This window comes from Takifugu rubripes, chromosome 2 (assembly GCF_901000725.2).
Source record: "Takifugu rubripes chromosome 2, fTakRub1.2, whole genome shotgun sequence".
In the NCBI taxonomy this organism is placed as follows: Eukaryota; Metazoa; Chordata; class Actinopteri; order Tetraodontiformes; family Tetraodontidae; genus Takifugu; species Takifugu rubripes.
The window spans coordinates 6,208,260-6,233,644 of record NC_042286.1 but is presented as its reverse complement, the minus strand read 5'-3'; the positions used below and the strand labels follow the sequence as shown (position 1 = coordinate 6,233,644).

Here is a 25,385-nt window from a genome sequence, read left to right as displayed (position 1 = left end):
CAGGGAAAAAAAACTAACGGCATGTGTAAGTTTTAATGAAAAGATGAATCGGCATTTGCAGAGGAAAAACAACACAGTGCAGACAAAACATTAAATAAAAGCTTTTAATATGCTGGTAATGAGGGCATTGTCTTGGAATTGCACTGTTCAAAGTGCACGGTTCCCAGCTCTCTTATTGTATTGCCACTTGTTATTGAACTGGCCATCTGAGAACACGTTCTGCCACTTTTCTCTGCCTGTAACTACAGGTCTATTTTAACATGCCCCCCCACCTCCCCGCTGCAACTGGAACTCGCCGTTATTGTCAGAAAGAAGCTGTCACTGAGCGAACCGCGGCACCGGTTCCACCAGCAGCATCGCAAACAAAGGCGCCTATAGTCTATTCATGAGTGGAACAGTGGCTGCTGTGTACAAGCACTCAACACACCAAAGTATTGCATATATTGCGATTTAGAACAAGCAGCGAAAAGCTTCATTCCGTCAAAGCAAAGGGTGGAATTTACAAAATCTTCACTGAGAGATTGCGCAACGCTTTTAACAGCGCAACACAGCAACAAGACCAGGAAATAAGGAATTATTGTTGAAAATTAGCATTTCATTAACCCCGACTGAATATGAGAATCACGTTGGTAGCTAGTTTGAGTCTTTCGGGGGGGTTTATAAGTCATCCTGTTCATCTGAGCTGCCTTAAAGAACCTTTTGGGCTCTGAGAACATAAAGTCAAATCTTATATCCATTCAATTAAAACGCTCATCCAAGGATGGCTCATTAGAAGGGTTCCAGGGTTCCTTGATCAATCATCTGCACTTCAACTCTGCATCGAACATGGCTCCAGAAGAGTCAGGAGGTCTTAAGGAATTTACTATTTCAACAGCATTTCAACCCTGAATATCCTTTAGATTAATTAAACTGAAATTGAATGCAAAAACCCTCTGAAGTGTAACATGGGAACACAAACGTGTATGGTAATATGACGCCAGTACTGGGATCCTGCATGTCCATACACACACGTTGGACATGCAACGTCGACTAAGACAAATTACATCTTGTGCATTTTTCTTTCTTCTCCGCATTTTCTATGATTAACCCAAAGGGAGGTGTGGCTTCCAAGTCTAAATTAACCATTTACCACTGCTGACAAGAACAAAATGGCAACATTTAGATTCATATTATAACTCGCTATATAACTGAATTATTACAGCAATATTTTTACCCAATAACCACATTCATTAAGGATGAAAATGATCGTATACTATTTTTTTAAAAACTTCTCTTGATGTTGGTGCTGTAGTTTACAACTCGACAGCTAATTAATAAAGTCTGGGAGAAAGTCATTAGCAAGGGAGAGAAACAAAGTGATTAATGGCATATTTTGAGTTGAGTTTGTTGCCTCGTTACTAATTTTAATCCAGAACAGAGCAAAATTCACCAGAGTCCAAGACTGTAAATGTGTTTTCTGATCTTTCCTGCACTCTTTTTTATCAGGAACAGAGAAAGCATGGTTTCAAATCTCGCTAACTACAAAGGATAGGCAACTTTGTCATCCTGCAAGTCTGAAGTGAGATCAAGACCACAAAAACATGAAAAAAAACAATCCCATCAGCAGATCAAAATGTTCAAAATCCTGGCCCCTGCTGCTGCACACGTTCACGAAGACAGCACAAGGTGTGGCCTGTGTTCCACATTACAACCCCCAATAGTCATTGATCACCCGGAGCTCCTCGGACCACTTAATATCGCAGCTATTCACGCTCAGGCCTCAGCTTACATAGTAGACATTCCCCAGAGCCACATCCCACAGATACCAGGAAATATTTAATCATACAGAAGGAACCTGTGGTTCTCTTGCTACTGCAAACCTGTGGGACAATTTTCACATGTGTGGGAGAGGTTTCAGTCATGTTTGATGAGTTTCAGATCTGTGGGACAGTTCAGTTCCTGTATTAAAATGGAAGTTAAAAGTCGGTTTCCAACAACACAAGGTAAATTCAGCCACTACAACTAGATTGAACCTGCTGGATAAAGACAGTAAATGACTGTGCTGACTGCCTAGGGAAAAAAAAGACTTCATAACAACCTAATCTGGATATTATCACACACCAGCACGTGCTGGTATTGCAAACAGTCCTAATAAAATGCATTCCTCAACACTTACTTGTTCAAGATGACATAAACTCACACGCCTGCAACAGAAATCTCTTAAAAATGTAAAATTACAAAAACGCCTGTGGAGCTGCTGTGGAGCTCCAGAAGAGGCTTGTTTTTAATGCGAGGTCCTTGCCCATCTGTATTCTTTTGGAGCCTTTTAGACTGTATGTGAAATGAGATCCTGCACAGATTTAACTATCCAAGAACATCCTAATGTTTGTTGCATTTGGGAACGCCATAAAGAGGCAACGAGTTTAATGGATGTGGCTGTAACGGTGGATTTCAGCGTAAAGATCTGGGTTTCTGAAAAAGCGATGAAAACGAGTGCTCTGTGTACGATGCCGCAGGGCCCTTTGTTTTTTCATCTTTGATATACTGTTTGTTTTTTTATTAGATGGAGACCAAAGAAATGTTCTTGTTGTTTCTGCTCCACACTGAGTGGATTCAAGTGTACTGGGAGGACTGGGGGTGGGGAATGTTCAGAATGTCTTTTCCCGTAAATATCCTATACAGCCTGGAAAAGAATAAGTTCTCATGAGGCAACATTCATTTAATACTGCCATTGTTAATAAAGGTCACACATAACATGTGATTCCTTGGGATTTTAAAAGATCTCCATCTGATGACCTGCAAATGTATGCTTCATGCATATGGATGCCTGCAAAAGCACTGACTGTAATGTCTGCGGCATTTTGAGGTGGATGATAGATGGACTGTCAAAAAGAGGAAGGATGGATGAGGAACAGCTGGAGAAAGAGTCCATCGGTCTTCGAAATCTGCTGCAGGCTCCTCAACAGCTGTCTACCTCCAGCTTCAGTACAGTCCAGAGTGGTGAATATTAAAATGATTATCGTAGCAATTAAATCTTTGCAGCCTGGTTGATTTAATCTCCATGATGAGTTATTATGGTTATAATATATGGTAATCGTGATGTAAGGCCAGTGTGTGTTGCAGTACTTGTATCAGATCACTGAAACTCATTTTCAGATGTAGCTCACAAGGATCGTGGTCCAAACAGCAACTTTAGGGGATGGAAATCCCCCAAAATAATTCCTAACTTGATAAACGGTGTATTGAGCCAGGGATCTCCTGTAGCCTCTGCCCTTGTTGTAAACCCATTAGTCCTGTTCTATGTATTACGTCAAAGCAGCGTGAAACATTCCCAGCTTATTACAATGGGGCTACAGGAAAGGCTGGATGACCTGACCTTTGGAATACAAAGCTGCACACTAGCAACACATTTATACATTGAATTATCGAGGTTTGAGCAAAGATTTGACTTTCTGATGTTATGAGAATAAACTAAACACACTGGATAATGAATGAGGTAAATTTCCATTGTCTGGCTGCATGTCAGCTATACAGAGATTAAGGCAGCAGACTCTTTTTAATGTTCGCAGTATGCATTAACATGAGTGCAACAAATCAGAACTGAAGCTCAGCACAGACAGTAATGACCATGAAACTCAGACGAAGATAATAGCTTCATTTGCAGCCATTGATATATCTAATCTGGGTCATGGTGCCTTTCTGGACAGAAAGATAAATTGGCTTTACCAGCAAAAGCCTGTCCAAAACAATTCAACCCAAAACAAGTGCTCCCATCTTTGGAAAGTCCCAATACGTCCTGAGCTAATCTCTGCTCAGGCAGGGACAGAAACGAACCTGGTATTTATCTCCACTCCTGACAGAATCAGGAAAACAACCATTTTTCTGCAGGACTTTCGGATCTGTAGCACATCACACATCTTCTCTCCTCCCGGCGCCCCACCAGCCACAGTGTGCAGCTATACGGGACTGTCAGGGAGCACGACGAGGTGTGGAGCCACGCTTTTATTGTGAAATACCAGAGCCCAGCCCACCCATTGGCTGACAGAGGAAGTCTTAACGGTGGAGCTCCAGAGTCCCTGCAGTCTGCTGTCACCAGATTGTTCAGCCACGCCGCTGCCTGGTGAGGCCGAGATGCCATCGCAGCAGTCTACATCCTCTTTAACCTTTAAATCCTGATGATAAAAGTTTGCCAAGGGCCTGCTGCTCTCCTGAGCTCCTGCTGTGAGATTATACACTTCTTTTAAATGCAATAGATTAAAAATGCATAGACCCTACACCTTTTATGTCACAATCAGATTTGATTTATTAGCAACGTTGCCATCTGGTCACAGGAAGTATGAAATTACTCAAGCGCTTAAGTGCATTAATGCATACAAGTGAACAATTTTACTATTGATGGGATGCATCAGGTTGCCAAGACACGGTTGCTGGGCAAATCCATGCAGCTGCGGATTAACAAGATTTGTCCATTTGTACATGGAGGAAGGAGGGATTAAAGGATGAAAAATCTTTGTAGAGGTGCTTTGTCGCCCTGCTGACACCAGGCTGCTTTTTCTTTGTTAAAAATCTAAAATGAACTTGTCATACAGCACAAGGCTCACATTTACAACCCCAGATTTGCAGTCAAAGACAACAGCCAGACACATGGGAGAGGAAACGGGAGCGCAAAGAGATACGATTTTGGGGGCAGACGTCACTCTACAACGCGCACCTAAAGTTCCATGGATGTGTCGCCCGTGGGTGACGTCTCAGAGTTCCTCGCTGAGAGAGAGGTGAACTGGTGGGTGAGGAACATATGGTGTTTTTCTGGGGCCTAGTGAGGTTCCCAACAGGCAGCAACTTCCCAACCAGGTCTGTTGTAGACACAGAGGAGGACTCCAACAGCTCCTCTGGGTGACCTTCATTACCACAATTAATACGCATGCCACTCACAGGCACACTAGGCTGGGGCAAGAGTGGCACTATGAGCAAGGTTAGAGGATATAGGTGGTGTGTGTGGGCTACAAATAACCTACATTGTTGAATTTATATTCCAACAATAAGAATGCCCATATTAGAAAAGACTATAAAGCTGCTGTCTCTGGTCCCAAGAGCCTGCTGTGCATGAGAAATTTAATAAAGTAGAACTCCTAATCCCAAACTCACCTGCCTAACCAAAGAAACACCGTAAAATATCAAATCCAGAAGAAGGGGAGGGGCAAAAACAACCCTGACTCAATACGTTTGGGCTTATTGCAATAACAAAATAGGGAGAAATCTACATTTTCTACAAATTAAAAACCTGAAAATGCAAAGTAAGTGTCATATTTGAAGCAGAAACACTGGAGACGCGATAAGCTGTCAAACAACAAAACGGTTGAAGTTGACGATGCTGGAATAGATGCAGTTCTTTACTTTCTATAGCCATAACAAAGCAACCGGTTCAGAACTGGGGAAACTGTCTGGCTAGATGTAAGAAGCAGAACCAAGTTTGTTCTGGTGAAGAAAGTGAAAAGAATGATGCAGAAATCACTTTATAAAATGTGCTGCTAGCTTCTGATCTAGACATGGAAAGATCTAGGTTGGATGTTCTAAATGCCCACCAACCTCCGTTTGCTCCTGCTTTGTGTCATGATCCCGACTGTAAAGCAAATCAATACAGGAAAAAGCTCATTGCACAACAACTAATAGGCCCTTTATTTAGGAACTTTTATTTTCTCCAGTAAAACTGATCGATCCAGGACTACAGAGGTCAAACAAGGTTAGAAGAGATCGCATCGCAAACTGTATTTCTTCACAGACCGATCCAGGAAAAATACAGGGTGGAGAAAGCCTTGGTTTCATCGCTCTGCGGGAGACTCCGATTTGCACCTCACGAACTTATTATTCATTTGCCGACCTGATTATCAACAAGCATAAGGAAACCAGTTCGCTTGAAAAAGTGCAAGCACAGAAAAGAAAAGCCACGGGTTCTTCAGGTCAATATCTGTGAAGGAAAAGGCTGAAATCTGGGGGATTTTCAGTGGAGCACATTGGTCTCAACAGTAACTGGAGCTCAGATGTGTAATAGTTGAGCATACTGTTCATTTTGGCCACTGCCATAGTTTTATTGACATGCAAGATGCAGCCAAGCCAAAGGGAAAGTGGAGCGCTGCTTTCTTAGGTTAAGTAACCTTGGCTCCCCAGCCACAAAAACACTATAAAGAACCCCCTGATGGCACGATACCAACATGCAGATGCAAGAAAAGGCATCATAGATCATATAATTATTTATCTGTCAACCCTTGACAAGGTTTTTTTTTTTTAAAAAAAAGCATGCTCATTAATCACATTACAGTATTAGCAATAATTGCTTCCAACCTGAAGACTTCGCATAAATATCAATATAAGGCTGCTCTATATATTATAATGTACATTGTGCCAGACAGAAAATGAACATGTTATAAACATAAGCATGTAAATAATCAGAGATAACAGTTTCCTGGCTCATGTGATGGACCCTGGAAGGGAGGCTGTTATTTGTCTTCCTTAGCCTGAAATTCTGAGCTTAGTCCTTCTTTACTAGAGATAATAAGCCAGATGAGGAAGTACAGCCTGGAGGAGATGTAGGAGATGAAGACAAACAGATGTTACATGTAACAAATATTTCATCTAACAAAGAGAAGTCCAAAGGTGTTCCAGTAAATAAAGGGAGAAGGGAGCGGAGCAATTAAAAGGAGTGAACATAGATAAAAGCTGTTTTAGATCAACAGATACATTTATGGGCACGTGCTATGAGCTCTCAGCAGCTGGATGAAGTCATTCTAAAGAAAAGGGAAAATCTCTAAAAGGGTTAATTCAGTTTTGTTTAACAGACAACACCAGTACAGTTTCATACAAACTTTATTTTCTCACTAAAATATTGCAAACAGTCCGAGGGCATACCGTTCCAGCTTGCAGAGTTCAGGGGCAGCAGAGGGAGACGGGGCCGAGCGTCACAGACTCACGGTGGTCTCATGTTTGAAGAACGGCCCTCAAAGCATTCCAGAGATATGATCACAAGGACTGAACTGATACGAGGCTGCGGTGATCTCCACCTCTGAGCACCACCGCCGGCTCTCCTGCTGCATGGGTTTCTGCCCTTTAAACATGATTGAGACGCTCACTGTCTTACTGATTTAAGGTCACTGACCGAGAGAAAATCTTTCATACTGAACAAGTCAAAGAGAATATTTGAGCCAGATTTCCATCCCATGTGTCAACATATAGATACTGTATGATGTTAATAATGCATAGAATACACATTTAATCACGCCCAGCAGTTTTCTGTTGTGGAATTGCCCTGGAGATGTCTTCAGACTATGAAGATTCTGTCAAACGTTTAGCTTTGGTGAAACAAGTGGAAACAACTGGTCAGTTGTTGCCTCCTCCTTCCAAAGACTTAAGAGAAAAATGCTTTTTTTAAACTGGCTGAGCTGAGTCAGACAGGAAACCGGTGCTGCCTGGATTTGTTTCTGGCAACCCACAATGCCTTTGTCCAATAAAGTCGTTTATTTTAATCTCAACAGGCTAGCTTTTATCTGATCACCACAACCTGGCGTCCTCTACGCGTCTCTCCAGAATAATGTCTGATGTGCTCAACAGGGCCTGTTTACTTAAGCTCACTGTATTCAGTCCCGTCTGCTCCGGGTCTCATGGCCTGATCTGCCAAAACGCACATGGGATGATTCACATATACGTTTGGAGGAAGGATTGAAAATGTCCCCAGCTGCATAATCCTGGGTTGAATTCTATCCGACGCATCCAAACTAGCAATTTAAGGTGTTGGAGTTGGCATCGTGGCAGGACAACACAGTCAGAGGTACGTATGAAGGTAGAATCTGATAAAAAATGTGGAAATAAAGAACTGATTAATTAACTGTCCCTCTACAAAAGACAAATCTAATCAGTAAGAGTCAGCTACCTTTATTACCATACAGGCTAGTTTTAGCATCAGTATCCTTTACAAAAACATCTCCACTGCATTAACTCTGACAGATCCGTATAAAAACACTAGAAGGGTAAAATAAGCAGGATTCAACATCAAAAAGTTGTCATGTGTTGAGAAGAACCTCTCAAGTGACACAATGTAGATCGGATTATTGATGTTCTGATGGGTTGGAAGTGGATATAAAGAACTCAAATGATTCTCAAACAAGTACAACCATAGAAATCATAGAACTAACCCAGTGATGAACAGAAATCACTACCAGGCTTTTCCACTCGCGTACACATTTATGCACATTTATCTAAAGAAACAACAGGAAGGAAACTTCAACATGTGATGACTGAGAGGCTTTTTATACGATAGTGTTTGTTGAAATGTTCTAAATGGTTACCATTGCATTAGAAAGATCTCGGCAGCTCAGCTACCCAGTTAGTTAGATTTAGATTTAATGGAAAGCAGCATCCGTCTCCAGTTTGGACTGTGGATGATGTATTCTCCCTTTAAAGAGACTGATAGAGTTAACTTCAGAGGCGCTGACTCAGCAAATCTAAGAGCCTCAAAATCAATACGGGCAGCCTTGAAATGATAGAAAAATCATCAGGCTCAGCAGTTTTACAACTAGGACTCAGATATGACACCGAATTCATTATATATGATGATATTAATCCAGCTGAGCTCCCTACTATAAGGCTAATGCTTTTCCAACAGCCTTCTTCCGTCTTGGACAGGGGCAGCGAAGAGGTCTTTAACAGGTAATGAGACTTTTCCCGACTTCATCAAAAGCTTGACTTTGGCTTCACTCTCACCGACATTCTCAGCCAGTAAAGTTTCAAATAATGTCCATATTAGAGATCCAGGGTCCATGCTGATACACAAAGGAGCACCTCAGTTATATTTAAAGTTTTCAAACAAGGCAGAGCAGTCCTTAGGGTTAATGTGCAAACTTTCCAGTCTGGCAGCTTTTTGTATTTGTGCTGGCCCGGACGCAGTCGCACCGCTCAGAGCTTTATTAGCCTCACAGCGCAGGGCTGCATGGAGCTAACAAGAGATACAGAGACAAACTCCCTGTGAGCAAAGACAGAGATGAAAAATGGGAAAAAAAATGCTCAGGAAACGAAATAAGATTGCACAACACATTTTGGCAGAAAAGGGCAAGGTACACACCAACACACAGGCAATGGAAATGTGTCTTAACCACAATAAACCCTGACAGGAGATTGGAAAAGAAAAAAAAATATTGTTGCAGAATGAAGAATTTTGGTTCCACACAATAGTTTCAGACTTGGAAATACAGTCTCAACATAATTTATGTCTCTTTCTTACTAATGTTGCATCCACTGTAAAAGACAACAGCGTGTTTTCCACTTGTTTCTAAAGAGGTTTAGGTCACAAGCCAGAAAAACAAAATCTAACAGTCATGGTTCTGTCATGCACGTTAACCTCTGAAGACTCTTCTAAGCCAGGAAAAAATAAATCCTGCAGATTAATGGAAATTGTTTGCAATTAGAATTTAAGACTACTGGATGCGAGGACCCCTGAAATCCCCCGATTTGTATTGTGATATTAACAGCCTTCTTACAGCCACTTCCTGTCCTGAACTTGGCAAGTTTATACTGTGAACAGCACTGATACTGTATGTCGGCTCAGTGCATATCAAATTTAAAACTCTGTTATAATAAGCAGTGCCCAGGGACCCAGTAACGATTGAGCAGCACCACATAGATTGTGCTGCGAACACAAAACAGCCATTTATATAAGAAAAAAAAAAAGGAGTTATTGTCCAATTTCAGATTTTACCGTCGAGTGGAAAGAGAATGATCAAGGGGAATAATTTAAAGATGAAAACAGCAGGTAGAAGCACCAGGTGAAGTCGCCTTCAGGCTGACTCGCATTACTTTAATTTCTATTGGTGGTGCAAATGCAGCCAAAAAAAAAAGTCAAATAGTTCTCAGGGGCATTCTCCTGGTGGGTAGCTGCTATAACGGCATTTCTGTTACGATTGGATGCGAAAACAAATTTCCTCAAAGTTCCATAGAGTCTTAAGAGATTGCGGCTGAAGCTATAGACCGAAAAACTAATGAGGGTGCGAAAGAGTGGATTAGAGTTGAGGGAAATCAGCAACCACTGACGACCAGCGTGTCAATGAAACAACGGCAGTCAGGATACAAACAGGCAGGAGCCCCAGCAGCTGGGATGAAGTATTGTTGGAGAAGCAGGTGGAGAGGGGATGATGGACAGGTCTGGCTGGATAGTAAAGAGAGCTGTCAGAGGCGCTGGGGCATGGACTGATTTCCCACATGAGCCTGTTCTCTCACACACAAGCCGGCCGACCGACACTGGAGGTTTCTTTATGCAGCAGGCATGCCTGAGTACACCTGTGCCTTTCATCCGTATCCCTCCACCTGCTCTGTGTTTACTCTGAGTCAGCAGGAGGAGGACAGGACACCTATACCTTCTTTACAGGGAAAACAACAAGTTTGAATAAGAAATGGAAACTTTTGTTTGTTGCGGTGTCTTCTAGATCCACCCTCTTAGCTCCTGTAGGGGAAGCTCAGGTCACTCGGCATCTCAAACCTTTTTGGCTTCCAAAAGGATCCTCGTGTTGGCCGGGAGACTGGAGGAGGGGGGGTTGAAGAGGGAGCAGACGTGATAAGAAAGGGAGAGTATGAGTGATGAAGATGCTTCATGTTTTCAAGAGCCGTCTGGCAGAGAAAAGGACGGAGCTGCTGCTGAAAAAGCCCTAATTAGTGGAGATAAAGACAGACAGGGCTCTCTCTCTCTCTCTCTCTTACACACACACACACACACACACACACACACACACACACACACACACACACACACACACACACACACACACACACACACACACACACACACACACACACACACACACACACACACACACACACTCCTTCACTAATCCTCGGTAACCAACATTTGCTCAGACTGTCAGACATGTATAAAAAGTTGGATACCTTGAGAGCTCACAAAGATGATGTGCAAAGAGAAGGAGCTGGAGAAACCGCAAACGTAACGGTATCAAGAAGCCGTTACAGGATTCTTCCCACCCCCAGCATTTAGATTAGTGCATGTGTGCATTCTAGTGTCAATCAAGATAAACTTCAAACTCTGGTTTATGTCTGGCTCTCATTCCAGGTTTGAATATACATCCATATTCTAGATAATGGAGCAACATCTGCTGCTGTGCGTAATGTGACACCAGCTGGTTAAAGCAGAACAGCATGTTTCCGAAGGTGCTGTTTTTTTTGACTGCGACTCATCCGTTAGGTGCCTAAAATCCACTTTTCAGTTCAAACAACAATAACCTTGTGTGCAGATCGATCCTGCCTCCCCCAGCTTGCTACATCTGTTCACCAAAGCCATGTTGCGCAATCTGACGTCAGGATTGCCATCAGCACCGGACTGGCAGGTCTTCATCCCAAATGTCTTAAGTCACCGCAACTTTCAGTAATTCATAATTCCAAATTTTGAACGTGCGCAAACTGAAAATTGTAAATATGGCAGGAACAAACAGGGCAAATAAGCAGCAACCTCAAGCAAATGGTGCCATGATCAGCCTGTTCCTGTGGGAAATATCCAACATGTTTCCATTTTCCTGGAATGAAAACAATGTAGACCAATAGGTTACTCACGTGACCTTCACAGTGTCTTGTCTAGCTCAAGCGGTTCACATCACACCAGCCAAATATATTCCGTGGGCCCTGCGGCGTTTTACACCCGGGGCCGAGCCATAAACGCACCGCATGGAGTACAGCGATCAAAGGAAAATCTCCCTGTCCAACCCAGTCCACGTCTGGCTTTGCTCCTGCACACACTCATGCATCATCCTGACCCCTGATGCTGCTGGGAGAGCTTTAACAGCCACCACTGGGTGAACACGCATGCATAGCAAAGGACATCTACAGGTCACAAAAGTCGCACAATGTCAGATAAAAACTACAGGCAACATTTGATCTTTGTGCCTCTCAATGAAAACAGAGGGTTGTCACAGTTTTGTTTATTGTTTCTATTTTTTAATCAGTGACTGCTCACATCCAGACATCAGAAATATTAGATAACACCTGTCTGATACGCAGCAGTACCTTGGTCCTCGAGGCCTTGTTTCACTGACATACCTTAAAACTGAACTTTGAACTGGGAAACTCAGCGGTTCATAGGGACAGCCGTCATCACAAGGTCAGTTGCATAACGTCCATTTTACATTCCAGTCAAAATGGCACTAAACATTACAAACAATGGCCACATAAGAAACATCCGGTAGTCCATTTTTGATAAAGAGGTACAGTATATTTGCTGAAACTACCATGACTCTCTTGCACTCTTTTCAATAGTACAAATGGTTTAAGGCATATGATTGTGGAACTAGAGCAGCAGTAATGAGCTGGTGTTTTACTCTGCTCGGTTTTAAAGTAGAGAGCTCCTGGCTCTCCGTACAGCGTGGCTCCTCATACTGTAGGCTTCCTTTGGCTGTGACATACACCACATTACATAACTCTGCCACTGTACGGCCCTCAGGCCTCAGCTATCCGCCGCTGCAACCGGGAGATTGTCAGCAACCCCCCCCCCCGCCCACTCCCACGTCCTTAAACACATACAACACTTTCACAGTTATGTACAGGGCCAACTCTGGGAGTCACACACAGCAGCCCTTGTGTCTCTAATGTGCTGGGGCACAACACGGTTTTGCACTCATGACTTGGTAGTGTAGCACACCCACACGTCATTGCTCATCTGGCATCACAGTTTTGGCTACAGTACAAAACAGCCTCTCCTTCTGGTGAATATTAGCAAGAACATGACAATAATAAAATAACAAAATGTTTTAATTTTGTCCTGTTAAACTGATATTCGGCAGCCTGAATCTATATGGTGCGATCTGCCACGGCCATTAAAAAGACTTGAGATTAAGAAATGTCACAGATCTTCATTAGCATTCAGGGTGGATACTGGAACTAATGAGCAGTAGCTATTTTGCCAGTGAATGATAAGCATGGATAATTCAATTAACAAGCAATATCTTTGCTGGGTTTCAACATGGGGAAAACAAATTTATTTAAGCCTTCATTGTCTGGAGAAAAGCTGCTCAATTTCAGGCAAAAATCTAATGTGTTTAAGAAGGATTGACCTACAGCCCAACAGTAAATTCAGTTAGCCTTTCATGTTATTGACACTTTAAATGCTAACATGCTCATTAGTGTGAGCCTTGGAGAAAAAATTAAAGATGATGTGAGAGAAGAGAAGAGTTTCATTGGTCCACTGACCTGAGAGGCAGATAAAGGTCATGTAGTCTCCTTGACCACCAGTTGCCAGGAAGGGTATCTTCTTTTTCGTCCTCCTCTTCACTTGCACAGCGGCCAGCATCTTCTCATCGTGGGGTATGAACACCTCCTTGCTGATGGCTGACTTGGCGCTCATGTTGACTCTGGGCCCAAATGATCAGCTGGCAAATAAATGAAGTGTTGGACCAGATCCACTTTTCGCTGAAGAGAAAAATAAACAATGTCCGTCGATCATAACTCATAATAGGCATATATAGTATTAACTCTGTTAACACAAGTACACAGACTATCATTTTTATCCTTAACAGGACTATAAAAACACATGTTCACAGTAGAGAGGACACACAAAGCACGTTTTTGTTCGTTAAAAGTGAAAACTGAAATGGTTTACATTAGTAACCTTGGCAACACAAACCAAGTGACTTAAAACTTCAATAGTGTTTTTTGGCCCCGTCAACAAAGTTGTCAGCAAACATTTCTTCCTAATATGGGCATAAGAGACTAAATTTATAAATGGTAAAACATAAACAATAATTCATTACTCTAATTCGGCAGTGTGGTGAGAGTTTAGCAGAAAGATGATCATTTAACATTTTGCAACTTTTTTTTCTTAATTATACTGTATGTACATCATGTCCCGGTAAGTCATTGCAACATTAATGCATGTTATAGAATAATAAATGTCATTATAGAATAAAAGACACCAAGGCTAAAGTGCAAGCCTGAGATAACATCTAATAAAAAGGTAAATCCTTAAAGCCTTTTATGAGTGCAGTCCAGCCAGTGTCCTCCCCTCAGACTAGAGGAGAACACATGTCTGAATACCAGCGCTTGTTCCTATAATGACGCCGACAGCGTCAGAATCGTTGCCTCTCTCAATATCGCAGCCCCTCTTCATGCTCCATCTCCCTAGGCACTTATGCTCTCCCTAAATCTGGGACCGCTTGAAGGAAAAATGAGTTTGGGTAAAGCTCTTAACAGTGCTGGTCCACCTCACCGACGCAGAGCAGCAATTACGCTTTGTTATCGCAAACCAATGTGAACCAGTGACTTTATTCCTGAGTGGCTGGGAAATTACTGAAGGGACGCAGCGGTGGGGCCGATGTGTCAAAACTAGGCTGTGGGTTAAAACACATCATGGAATCAAGAAGAAGTAGGTCAATAAGGCCCAAATGCTCTGGGGAAGACTACAGTGTTTAATCATTCTCTGGGTCACACTTGCAATCACATGAGACACATGGAACACAAGCACATGCCTCACAGGCCGCCACGCACCAAAGTGTCACGCTCAACCAGTCAATGATTTACTAGTGTACTGTAAGGAAGAGCAAGCCGTGCAGCAAAGGATTCAGCAGGGACGGCGAGCCAGCTCGGATATACGGGCTGAGGGAGGAATTTGATTCATAAACTTTCATTACATGCAAAAACCTGCAGGACGAGGTCAAGAGTTGTGGATTTGACAGTGAGGGCAGGTAGAAAGACACAAACAGCGCATCATAAACCAGCTTCCAGAATGCTCCTACCCATTTCCTTTCACTTTGCTCTTTCACTGGCGCAAGCAGAAGGAGAGAGGACAGTAAATCGGCTTCTGGTTGGACTAGAGGATGTCCACATCCCCAACACTTCAACAAACAGACTTAGAAAGGGCCTCAAAATGAAATATTAAGTGTAAAAAAGCCTATTTAATCAAGCTGAATGGACTCAGGCATCAGTTAAAGCCATGTAGGACTCGTTTGTGCGACGCATGTCATACTGGGCTCTAACAAAGCCTGCGAGCCTGTGCCAGTCCAACCCCAAAGTGCTTCAACTGTGCAGCATTGAAAACGTCTTTGACGTTACCTCCCCTAAACATCATTTCCATGACGATCCTAGAGAATTGGCTGAACTCAAAGCATTTCAACACCAATTCAAAATGGTGACAACCCGTTTTTGTTGGATTCAAGATAGAAATGGGAATTTCATCACATCTAAACCAAAGCATGGACTGTTCAGATTTTTATTCTTGCTCTGCCACTTTTGTCTGTTTGTTTGTTTGTTTTCCAGTTCACTCCTACTCTCAATTATGGGATGGCACAAACAACAAAAGAAGAAAAATCACGGTTCATTCGTGAAAAGTCACTGATCGAATCCTCCCTGAAGCCCGTGTCGCTCCTGTTCTGCAAACGGAGAAGCCCCTCACACATCCCGCAAGCTGTCACCATGCAAAGGGGAGCACAAATCCCCCCCCTCAGGTGGCCCACTGAAGCATGACAGGCGGGAGGCATGAGGCGATGGGGGATGCAAGGAAAAAGCCAAGAAGAAAGAGGCAGAAAGGAGCCTCCAGGCAGTGAAATGTAGCCAGCCACAGTACATAGCTTATGGTTTGACTTTCAGCTGTCTTACGCAACATTCGCAGTGCACGGTCGAGCACTTGTATCAGAGGGGAACCTAGGAGCTGCTCCACCAGTGAAAACAATGTACTTGGATTTTACAGCCCATTTCACCTCACAGCCCCATTCAGAAACACGTCATTAAAAGTGTCTACGTTGCCAAACAGTCAGAGGTACCGGCTCTTGATCGGCTCTGGCCCAGCGTGTTTATGGGAAAACTGCTTGATCTGTGCTCACAGCTCTCCAGGGAACTCCCTGGAGTGTGCCCTTTGAGTAAGCTCCACAGGATTTTTTTTTCTTTTTCATCAACACGTTGTCTACACTCGAGAGCTCCTGGGAAAGTGCCCCTGCAGAAGGGGGGGGGACACAGGTGGATGGACCTTATTACGCTAACCTGAAGCTATTTCATTTCCTTCAGCTGACACACAGAGTCCTTTTATTTTGCCTTATGGCTCTGCAAAATATTCATTTTATCTTCATCTTTCCACATAGGTTGCATATTTGGAGATTATTCTCAGCCGTCCAACACACCACATCCACATATGTCAAATGGTGCCTTGAAAGAAATAATGGAGGGACCTCAGGGAACTCTTCAGCCTGTGATGCATCATAATGTTATTTTCGATTAGCACAGCACATCAAACCACAAATTAAAGACTTCTGGAGGTGAAGAAAGAAAAAACACAAATAATTCTGTCACAGATCCTTTACAAGTGTTGCGTTCCAAAAGCAGAAAGAATCCCGTCTTCAGTTCATTGAGGGAAAAAAAATCCCATTGTAATTCAGAAGACAAGACAATAAAGTCAGCAAGAAACAGCCAGTAAATTTCATATTTCTAAAGGAGTGGACAGTGGAATGTGAAACGCTACGCCTGAAATAACTTTATAGGAAGCACAGTAGTTGCCAAATTCTGCTTGAAAACAAACAAGAAGGTAAAAATATTCCATTCTGGACAAGTCTGAGGCCTGACCTCGCTATCCAGGTCCAAATCCCTCCATCTGAATCAAATCCACATGCACGACAGATGCAGAACACTTTACCACTGGTCCACGTGCAAAAATGTACACCTCAAAATGTGGACTTTCAGTCAACTTTGGAATGTTCTTCTCCAAAAAAAGATGGCAAAAAGCAGATCTCTCTCATTTGATAGGGGACAAAAACATAAAGGCTTTCTTGTGGAGTCATCTGTTGGTTCAGGCTAGTTTGTACCACAGACACAGGGTCTGACCATGAATCAATGAGCGACACCACAGGCCCCCCGAGTGAGCTTATCCTTTACACCTGTGCACCTCCTGGTGATAAACACGGGCGGAGCTGAACATTAGTGAGTAACCTGCAGGAAAGCAAACACAGAGCACTCTCGCTTCTTACATATAGCTTTTTTTAAACCATAATGGCTGGAAAAAAAATCACAAGGTAGAGACATAATGTGTTTGCATAATGTGCAGACAAAGGTGAGCTTAAAGCACAGTGCTAATAATCAATACGCTTAAAAAGAACAATAATCAGTAAAACTAATGCAAACATACAAGAGAAACTACTGTCCCTCTTCTGACATCTATTCTGGGGAGAGAACAAATGGTGTTGATGGACACACATGAGAGGGAGCCAAATCGACACTTTGATAACTGTAATTGGACACTGAAATATGGGGGAGGCATGAGCTTATCTTTCATGGCATGCGGGAGCAAATTAAAGCAAGAACTCCTGCATACAAGGAGCAACATTGTATTCCTGGTGGAATATTTAAGATCACTGGGAGGCAGAGTGTTTTTTAGAGATAGATCGTCAGACATTTGTGTCAAGTGCTCGATGCAGATCCTCAAAGTCGGCCAGATCATTTCCCACGCAGTCATTTTTAAGATAAAAATGAACACACGCCCCATCCAAACTCGTAATTTTTTCCCCCCAAGTTAAAAAAAAAAGCCACAGTTTTGAATAAGAAAATCAATTTCTAATTTGCTCGATTTGGGCAGCCTGCTTTGCTTGCACTTTTACTTGACAACTCTGAGCAAAATGATGTATTCATGGTTAATCTGAAATATTGATTAATATTGATTAGTCTCAACACCTGCAGTCCAGAAGATCAGCACCTAAGGTCCACTATTTCTGCCGAAATACTCCCTTTGGAAATGATGTTTAACTGTGATACGATTCTTTAAAGTAAAACGTGGGGCGCAAAATGAGCGTTAAGGGGGGGAAAAGACGGAACGCAGCCGGCAATCAAATTGGACAACACCCAAATTCACTTTCATAACCACCATGTCAACCAGCAAGATCGGTGCTAATTTTACCGACCTGAACAGATGCCCGAGTGTGTTTATCGAACTAAAAGTGGGCAAAAACACATGTTTTTGTTTCTTACCTTAGAAATGTCAACAGTCAACAAGCCAAACCCGCGTGCAAGAGTTCCGACGCAACATCAAACAAACTGCGGTGCGGCTCGCGTCACTTACCGATGGGCGCGAGCAAACGCGTTCCACGTGCGGACCCCCGTAAAAGCGCTCGTCCAGCTGCTGTCACACTTGGGACACTTCCGGCAGCCTCCGGCTCGCGCTGCCCGGGCGCATTTCCTTCGAACACCCGCGCGTTCGGGGACGGTCGCTGGTCTGTGGGCGACGTGGGGAGAGTTTGTTTTCCCTGCTGCAGCTCCAGCAGAGTGGCTCCGTCTGTTTGACTGTGTGTGAGTGTGTGTGTGTGTGAGTGTGTGTGAATGTGCGTGTAGGGAGGGCCAGTAGCAGGTTCCCACCACATCAACTCTCCCGCCCATTACGCACCGTGCCACCCTTCCACGTACAATAGTTTTCTGGATTTTTTTTAACGGCAGGTAACACCTGCTATTGAAACTCTCTTCAAGGGACGACAGGACACTGTGCAAACAAAGAAACATGAATATAATTTAGAGTAACTAGTACTAGTACACACGCAAAAATGTGTGGTTGTTTTTTAAACTTTCCATATAACCAGAAGCTAATGCTAATAGCCCGATTTGGATTATTATGTTTTTCAGACAGCATATTTGTCTGTTTGAGCTAAATCACCTTGGTTGGTGTAAAGGTCACCAGTTTTATTATTTCACTATGATTAATGTGTTCGGGGTGATCAAACAATGAGACTTGGTGAGACCTTAATGTGTCAGGATGACCTTTATAGCATAGAATCTTCAAAATAAACTATATGCCTGGCTTTTCATATTAGCTAGCAGAATTTTGAATCTTAATGATATATTTTTGCTGCTAACCACCACCTTGGTAATATTATGGGCTGTGAGTAGGTTGGGGAATCTGGAGGAAAATAGTGAACCCACTTGTTTATATTTTCTTCAGGAAAATTCCAGATGTGCAGAATGTACAACTAGATGGTAATCTGGTTTAGTTTTTCCGTATTTATGAAAAACAAAGCATCAGCCAGTGTTTTCATTTGCTGGCTCTGATCAGATAAAATGATTGACAGCTTGTGTTGCATTTGGGCAATTGGACATATGAACCTGGATGTGAATTACAGGCCTCTGCTTCCCATTCACCGCCACAGAGACTTCTCACCATGTAGTGTTCCATTTTTTCATGGAAACATTTGATCCAATGAAGTTCTTTCTGTTCTGTCTGTAAATTATGCCGCAAATGTAACATGTTAAAGACAGTATCCTTGCATTGAGTGATTTTACTTTTGCTTACTTGTCTTTATCTTATATTCATTGTGTACAGTAGATGCCCAGTTTAAGACAGCAAACATGTTCATCAATAAAGTAGGCTTCGCTTGGCTTCTCCGAGCTAAGCCACACAAGCCTAGATAGCATTGCATTAGTGATCAACAAGTCCTAATTCACAGGATATGACTAAGAGAGCAAGGATTCTCTCAGGAAGTATTGGACATCATAGTAGTCATACCAGGAGATTCAAAGAAAGTAGCTTTCATTGTGCCATTGCTTGTTTAGACATGCCTGTTGCAAAGACTTGCTATGTGAGGCGAAGGAGGTGTTAATGCTCGAGAATGCACTAAACCTCCAGCAGCTGTTGTGACTACCATCAGTGTTGCCGTCTGCAGCAGTGCCAACAGAAGCCTGCAGCCTAGGAACTCAAACACAGAAGTGAAACTGTATGGAAACATTCTGCAGGACTGGTGCTGAGTCATCCACGCTCCCCACAGAGCTCTAATTCCTCTCCTCACTGGTTTGGCGTCCTCTCTGTCTTTATTTTTAAGTCGCAGGGTTATTCTCTCAGACAGTCTTTGCATGCTTCAGTGTCTTTGCCCTCAGGGTCACAGCAGCTGATCATTAGCATTTTCTGGGGGGAACATGGCAAAGCTATATGATGTGCCGTTGTGGGCAGAAGCATATTTGCTCATATCTGGGTCAGCAACACCAATAAATGTTCAGATCATATATAACTGTCCAGGCAAATATGGGATAAGAAATAGAACCCAAGCTGTTGAAATGTGATGAATTTGTCATAAAATGTCGATAACCTTTTATCTGTGCTACCAAAAAATGGTTCAAAAGCAAATAAGATTCCGATATTCCTGTTGCCCCCAGCTCGTGAAATATCCTCAGGATCATGTAACGGTTTGTCAGGCTTTGTGCTTCCCCGGTGTGGCGGCCAGATCAACCATCTGCTGGAGCATGTGGAAATAGTTAATTCCAGTATTGAAAAATATTTCCTGAGACCATGGACTTCAGATTATCCACTTTGATTTACGCAGGTCCTTTTGTGGACGGGGATCTGGATGGGGGATGTTTCTGGGCTCTGGGACGCTGCTTCGAGGAAATACTGTATACAGAATGTGACGCTTTATTGAACTGTACCATCTGTGTTCCCTCATGAGCAAACGCTCTCACTGGAATGAGTCACTTTTTCCAGGTTGCGGGATAACGGCACGCTGGCCGAAAGGGGAAATGTTAGCTCTTGCACATCGCTCCGAGACGGCCTCAAGCACAAGTCAGCATTTGTTTGACTCTCTGTCACGTTTGCTTCAAAAGGGTTTTAAAGCGCCCAGAATGACCTATTAGTATCTTTTACTATTGTCACTTTTAAAGTCTTTTTTAAATGTCTTTTTTTAAATACATATATATATAAATCACACCAAGGGGCTGCAAGGTGTTGCCACTGGTAGCCGACCTGCCACTTCCGTCTTCTGAGTAGCTCAGTAACAAATCCCATTTTCATGTCCCAGTGTGACACGTTTCATACTCTAATCTTGTTGGAATCTATTCCGTTCCAGTGAGACCCGGTCTTTGGTCTTCTTCTTGGCCTTGCATGTTGGGGTGCATTCTCCTGGGTCCGTGGGCTGCTGTCCGTTGGCAGACAGGTAATCAGCTGTCGGGAGATCCTGCGGTACAGTCGGGCTGACGCCTGTTGAGCCATCGGGGAACTAGGCTACTGGTGTCTGCTGGCATATGAAATCCCACTGCCGGCCAGAATCCTGCTGATCTGCTGGAGCCTGCTGGCTCCTGGAGCTGGCTAGCCGCTGGCTGCCAGGACGTGGGCTGAAACAAAGCCATTAGCTGTGCTCTGAATGTCTTCTTATTGTTTGCTTTCCTTATTATATCCAGAGACAGAGTGAAGTTCATTTTTGCACCGTTTCTTGTGTTTTCATTTCCCCAAGGATCGGCGCTGTTGAACTGTGGTGGTGGAGTGCCTGGATGTTATGGAATTGCATGGACAGGAGTTCTAAAAGATAATCAACAAACATGCTTATTTTAGTAAATTTGGGAAACAGGGGCAAAAGAATCCCTCATTTTCCACTGAAATCGGAGACTGAAGGAATTTTGGGAATCAAACAACATTCTCCGCCCTCTTTAGTCAGGTTTTAGGAAGAGACGCTGAACTGCTGCTGATGCTCGAAATGTTTTTAATGATGCGTTAGAGGCATTGGATTTGTAAAGGTTTTGTGTTGCTCTGTTTATGGATCCTAATGATCCTAATATCTAAGGCTTTGGCACTGTGGATAACAATCTTTTGTTAAAAATTCTCTTCAAGCTTGGCATCTCCAAACAAACTGCCTCTTGATTTGGTATTTAGAAAGTAGGACGCAATGTTTTCCGATGGTTGGAGTTATTACCACCTTCCTTCTGGTCATGAAAGGTGTATCTCAAGGCTCCATCTCAGGACCCATTTGTTCACGAACTGCATTAATGATCATTAAAGTGTGCAAACTTGCCTCATACCATTTTTATGTGGATGATTCTGTAATTCACAGTTCACGCTCAATCTCAGGCCTTTGAATTTCTCCAGTCACCCTTGACATACGGAGATTAAGAAACTAGTTTTAAATGCTGAAAAAGAAATAAATGCTTTTTCCAAGGTCACCTCTTCCTTCGGAGAACACCCCTCAGGATTAATAATGGATGGGAAGCTTTCGTTCAAAGTTCACATTAAAAATTTGATCTCCCAATTAAGGTTGAAGCTGGATTTCAGAAATGAGCCGTGTTTCTCCCTCAGAGCTTGGAAGCTTCTGATGTCAGATACCTTTTTTCCTGTGACTTGATCATGACCATGTTGCAGGTAAGTGTGCTTCAACCAGGTGGTTAGTCTCTGACTCGTGGTTTCTCAAGGGTTCACCCACCACTGTGAGCTGTATGCTAAACTTAGCCAGCTTGATCTGGTTCCCACCTGTTTGTGCGCCCTTCTTCGGAGGAGTGATATCCGTAATGCCTTACGATCGCATGGCATTTTATACTTCTCTGCCCATTGTGTTTGAACTGAAACGGGAAAAAAGCGTTCCGTTTCCCTCCCCCCTCTCCCCCAATCTGAAGAGAGACTGTCAGGACGGAAATCCATAGAATAGTGTTTTAAATTTTAAGTGTTTTTAAATGTTTAAATTGCACTGTAGCAGTGGCTCGTGCACTTGTCTGATATATGTGTATTTTAATGTTTTTCTGTTGTCTGTTCTGCTGCCTTTCTTGGCCAGGTCACCCTTGTGAAACGGGTCTTGATCTCGATGGGCCTTTTATCTGGTTAAAGAAAAGTTAAATAAAATAGAAAAATAGCTCTCCCAGACGAGCTGAGCAGTGTAAAAGGCCAGCGGCAGCTTCCTGCCAGGGACTTTTGGAATGTTTAACAGCCAAGCGTTTCCAGGGAAACACCGACCTGGGCAGCCGTTTGTTTGTTCTATTCAATGTGCTCAACTAGTCCTAAAATGACTTTTTACACATTATTGACTTTTGCTGTTTATTTGCATACTGGTTTATTTATTGAATTTTCACCAAAGTTAATACTGTTATAAGTCTCCTTTAATCAGTTGCACCGTTTAATGCAGCTTGACTTTGCATTAGCTCATCGGAGGAGGGAGGGTTTGCCTGGGAATTTCTATAATTCCATAAACTTGGGATTTATTCATTCTGTGCAAGGTTAAAGGTACAGTGTGTATCTGACTAGTGCCCCTTCTACCTGGAATTGTACATCACCTCTGTGCATTTCAACCTAAATTACCCAGAATAAAAGGTTTCCCCAACCGCAAGCTTTCCGTGAAAAAGAACGGAGTACAAGGGTAGGACTTTTCCCATTCCCAGAACTTCTTCAGGGGCGGCGCCGTGTGCTGAAGAACCCTGATTGTTGGACGCTTGCAGCACTTCTGTACTTCCGTTCACCCACCACAGGCGTAAAAACTTGTTTAACTGGAAATAAAATTCCTGGGAATGTTGGTGGAAAATGGCTAAATAAGCCAAATCAATTGTGTATTTGCGGGGTATAGAGCAATGAAGATCCCTACTGGAACGTTCACGTTTACCTGTCCACAGGTGCGTTGGGGTTGTACTCTCATGTCGTCGGAGCATTCCTGCCTAATCAGGTCCTCCACAGTGTGATGTCACGCTGCTCAACAATCACAACAGTGTTCCCAACAGTGTTAGGAAGCTACATCTGCAGTAACTGCACGACGGCTGTTTACGAAAAACGTAATCGTTACCATAGCGATGACATGAACTTCTTTTCTTTTCTACCTTCCCTTCAGCCCTCTAGCTAAAAAAAAAACTCTGGAAGGCATAAACATCCCTCCAGAACGTGATGTTAAAAACATCCTGGCTGCGTTAGGAGAACGAGGCGCCTCAGTCCCTATGGTGAAGAAGGTAAACACAAGGAGCTGACGATAGAGGAATGGAACGGCGCGATGGGCCCTCGGCACGACCGCAGGCTGCCTCTCCGCTCCACATATGGCCAGATGGCCGGCGCCCTCTTTCTTATTAGCCTGCGTGTTTTCCTTTCTCTGTCTGACTGCTGCGCTAATCAAACAGCGAGTTCATGTGGTTTCGTTGTTTACTCCTCACAGTGACTCACATCACATGCTGCTGACATGGAGGCTCACTGGAGGAAGAAACCGACTCTGACCAGGCATCCGTGCCTGAGGTGAGCCGCTGCTTTGAGCTCTTTGCTTTATTTGGGATCAAAGCAAAGTCATCCAAAATCCTTTAGTGTCATTCTCGCTACATTTGTGGAACTTAATGGAGATGGAGAGATGGAGGGCGTATAAAAGGACACGTGGACTTTACTCTTAGTTTCAAAGTCCAGTGTAACATGTCATTAAGATTGCTTGGAATAAGCTAATATTTACAGCTGGAATCTAACATTAACATTAGCTACCAAGTGAATAGTAGACTTTGGACCTTCCATAACAAACAGACAGGCAGTTTTAATGCATTCATTTCACACTTTTGATTGGCTTTCCAGGCTTTGTAGCTCCAGCCACAATCTCTCCTGTGTTATTAATATCAGCTAGTTCTTCAGTCAATTACATGCTATTTTCAAGCTAACAATCAATATTTCATTAAATTCACAATATTAGTTTAGAAATAACACATCAAACGCGATGAATACACAATAAATGTTGAATTCCTTAGTTATGGGAAGGAGGGGAACATGATGATGGTTATCGAGCGTTGCCAGATGATGAATAAGAGAAACTAGAAAACGTAATTAGGGAAGTGAAATCACTTACTGGGAGATGACGGCTGCTTTACAAGAGAGGAACTTTAAAGCCTAGAGTGGATTAATAAAAGAAAGACCTTAGTGTGTGTTTCTCTGAACCCTCTCTTCCCACGTGCTAATGCTATCATAGTAACATTGCAGCAATACCGGAGAAACATTTCATCTGACTTTGCCCACAGGCAGCAGCTTAACTCAGGAGTGGAAAAGGTTGTTTTGGCTTTTTGAATCAATGCTGACACTCTTGGGTGCAGCTCAGGCCAGATTTCCAGGCAGAAGCCTCCATAATGGACCCTGCACCGCTGGACACGGCCGTCTGCTGGCGGCTGAATGATGGCTGAGACCGTGCAGCTGCAGAGGTGTGGAGCATTCTGTAAATACAGATGGACGTATAAAGAGCAAAACGCGTGGTCAGAAGTGTCAGGGGGCCCAGAGGCGTTCCTCTCATCATTACCCTTCCTCTCCCTGCGGCGTGGACGCAGGTCACTGAGACTCACAGATGTGTCCAGTTATGTGTTGACATCTGGGAGCAATTAAAGGAAGATAGGTAATGGAAATAGTGGATGATAAAAGCACTCTCCAATGGGAATGTGTTTAAAAACACTGTGTTTTTCACAAACGCTTTGGTTTCTAGGAATCTGCTCCTTCTCTTCTTCTAAATTCAGCCTTCCTTTTACAAAAAAACCCAGCCTGTCAGCCGTGCTCCCATCATGCCCCGGGCAAAGATAGACTCCCCCACCCCTGCCGGAAACCAGAAAAGAGACAATCAAATGGTTTTCTTCTTCCAGATGTGCAGCAACGACGAAGCCAAACAAAGCAGATTGAAGCGCGCGAGGGAAGCAAATCACCCAATTTTGTGCTAAAAGCCCCCCAA

At 43.2% G+C, this 25,385-nt stretch overlaps 1 protein-coding gene across 3 annotated transcripts in view; it reads right to left on the bottom strand.

Moving 5' to 3' along the window:
- stxbp6 (syntaxin binding protein 6 (amisyn)) overlaps positions 1–18,307 on the bottom strand; it is a 29,858-nt gene extending 11,551 nt beyond the window's left edge. The window contains exons 1-2 of one of the 3 annotated variants that reach the window (XM_029832569.1): positions 17,962–18,307; positions 13,210–13,428 (exon numbers count right to left, since the gene is read on the bottom strand). In XM_029832569.1, the coding sequence (XP_029688429.1) occupies positions 13,210–13,363 (154 nt within the window). In that variant the 5' untranslated portion in view covers positions 13,364–13,428; positions 17,962–18,307. The remainder of the gene's footprint in view (positions 1–13,209; positions 13,429–17,961) is intronic. The other 2 variants (XM_029832565.1, XM_029832572.1) reach the window with 2 other exon arrangements.
- Positions 18,308–25,385: the final 7,078 nt, after the last annotated feature.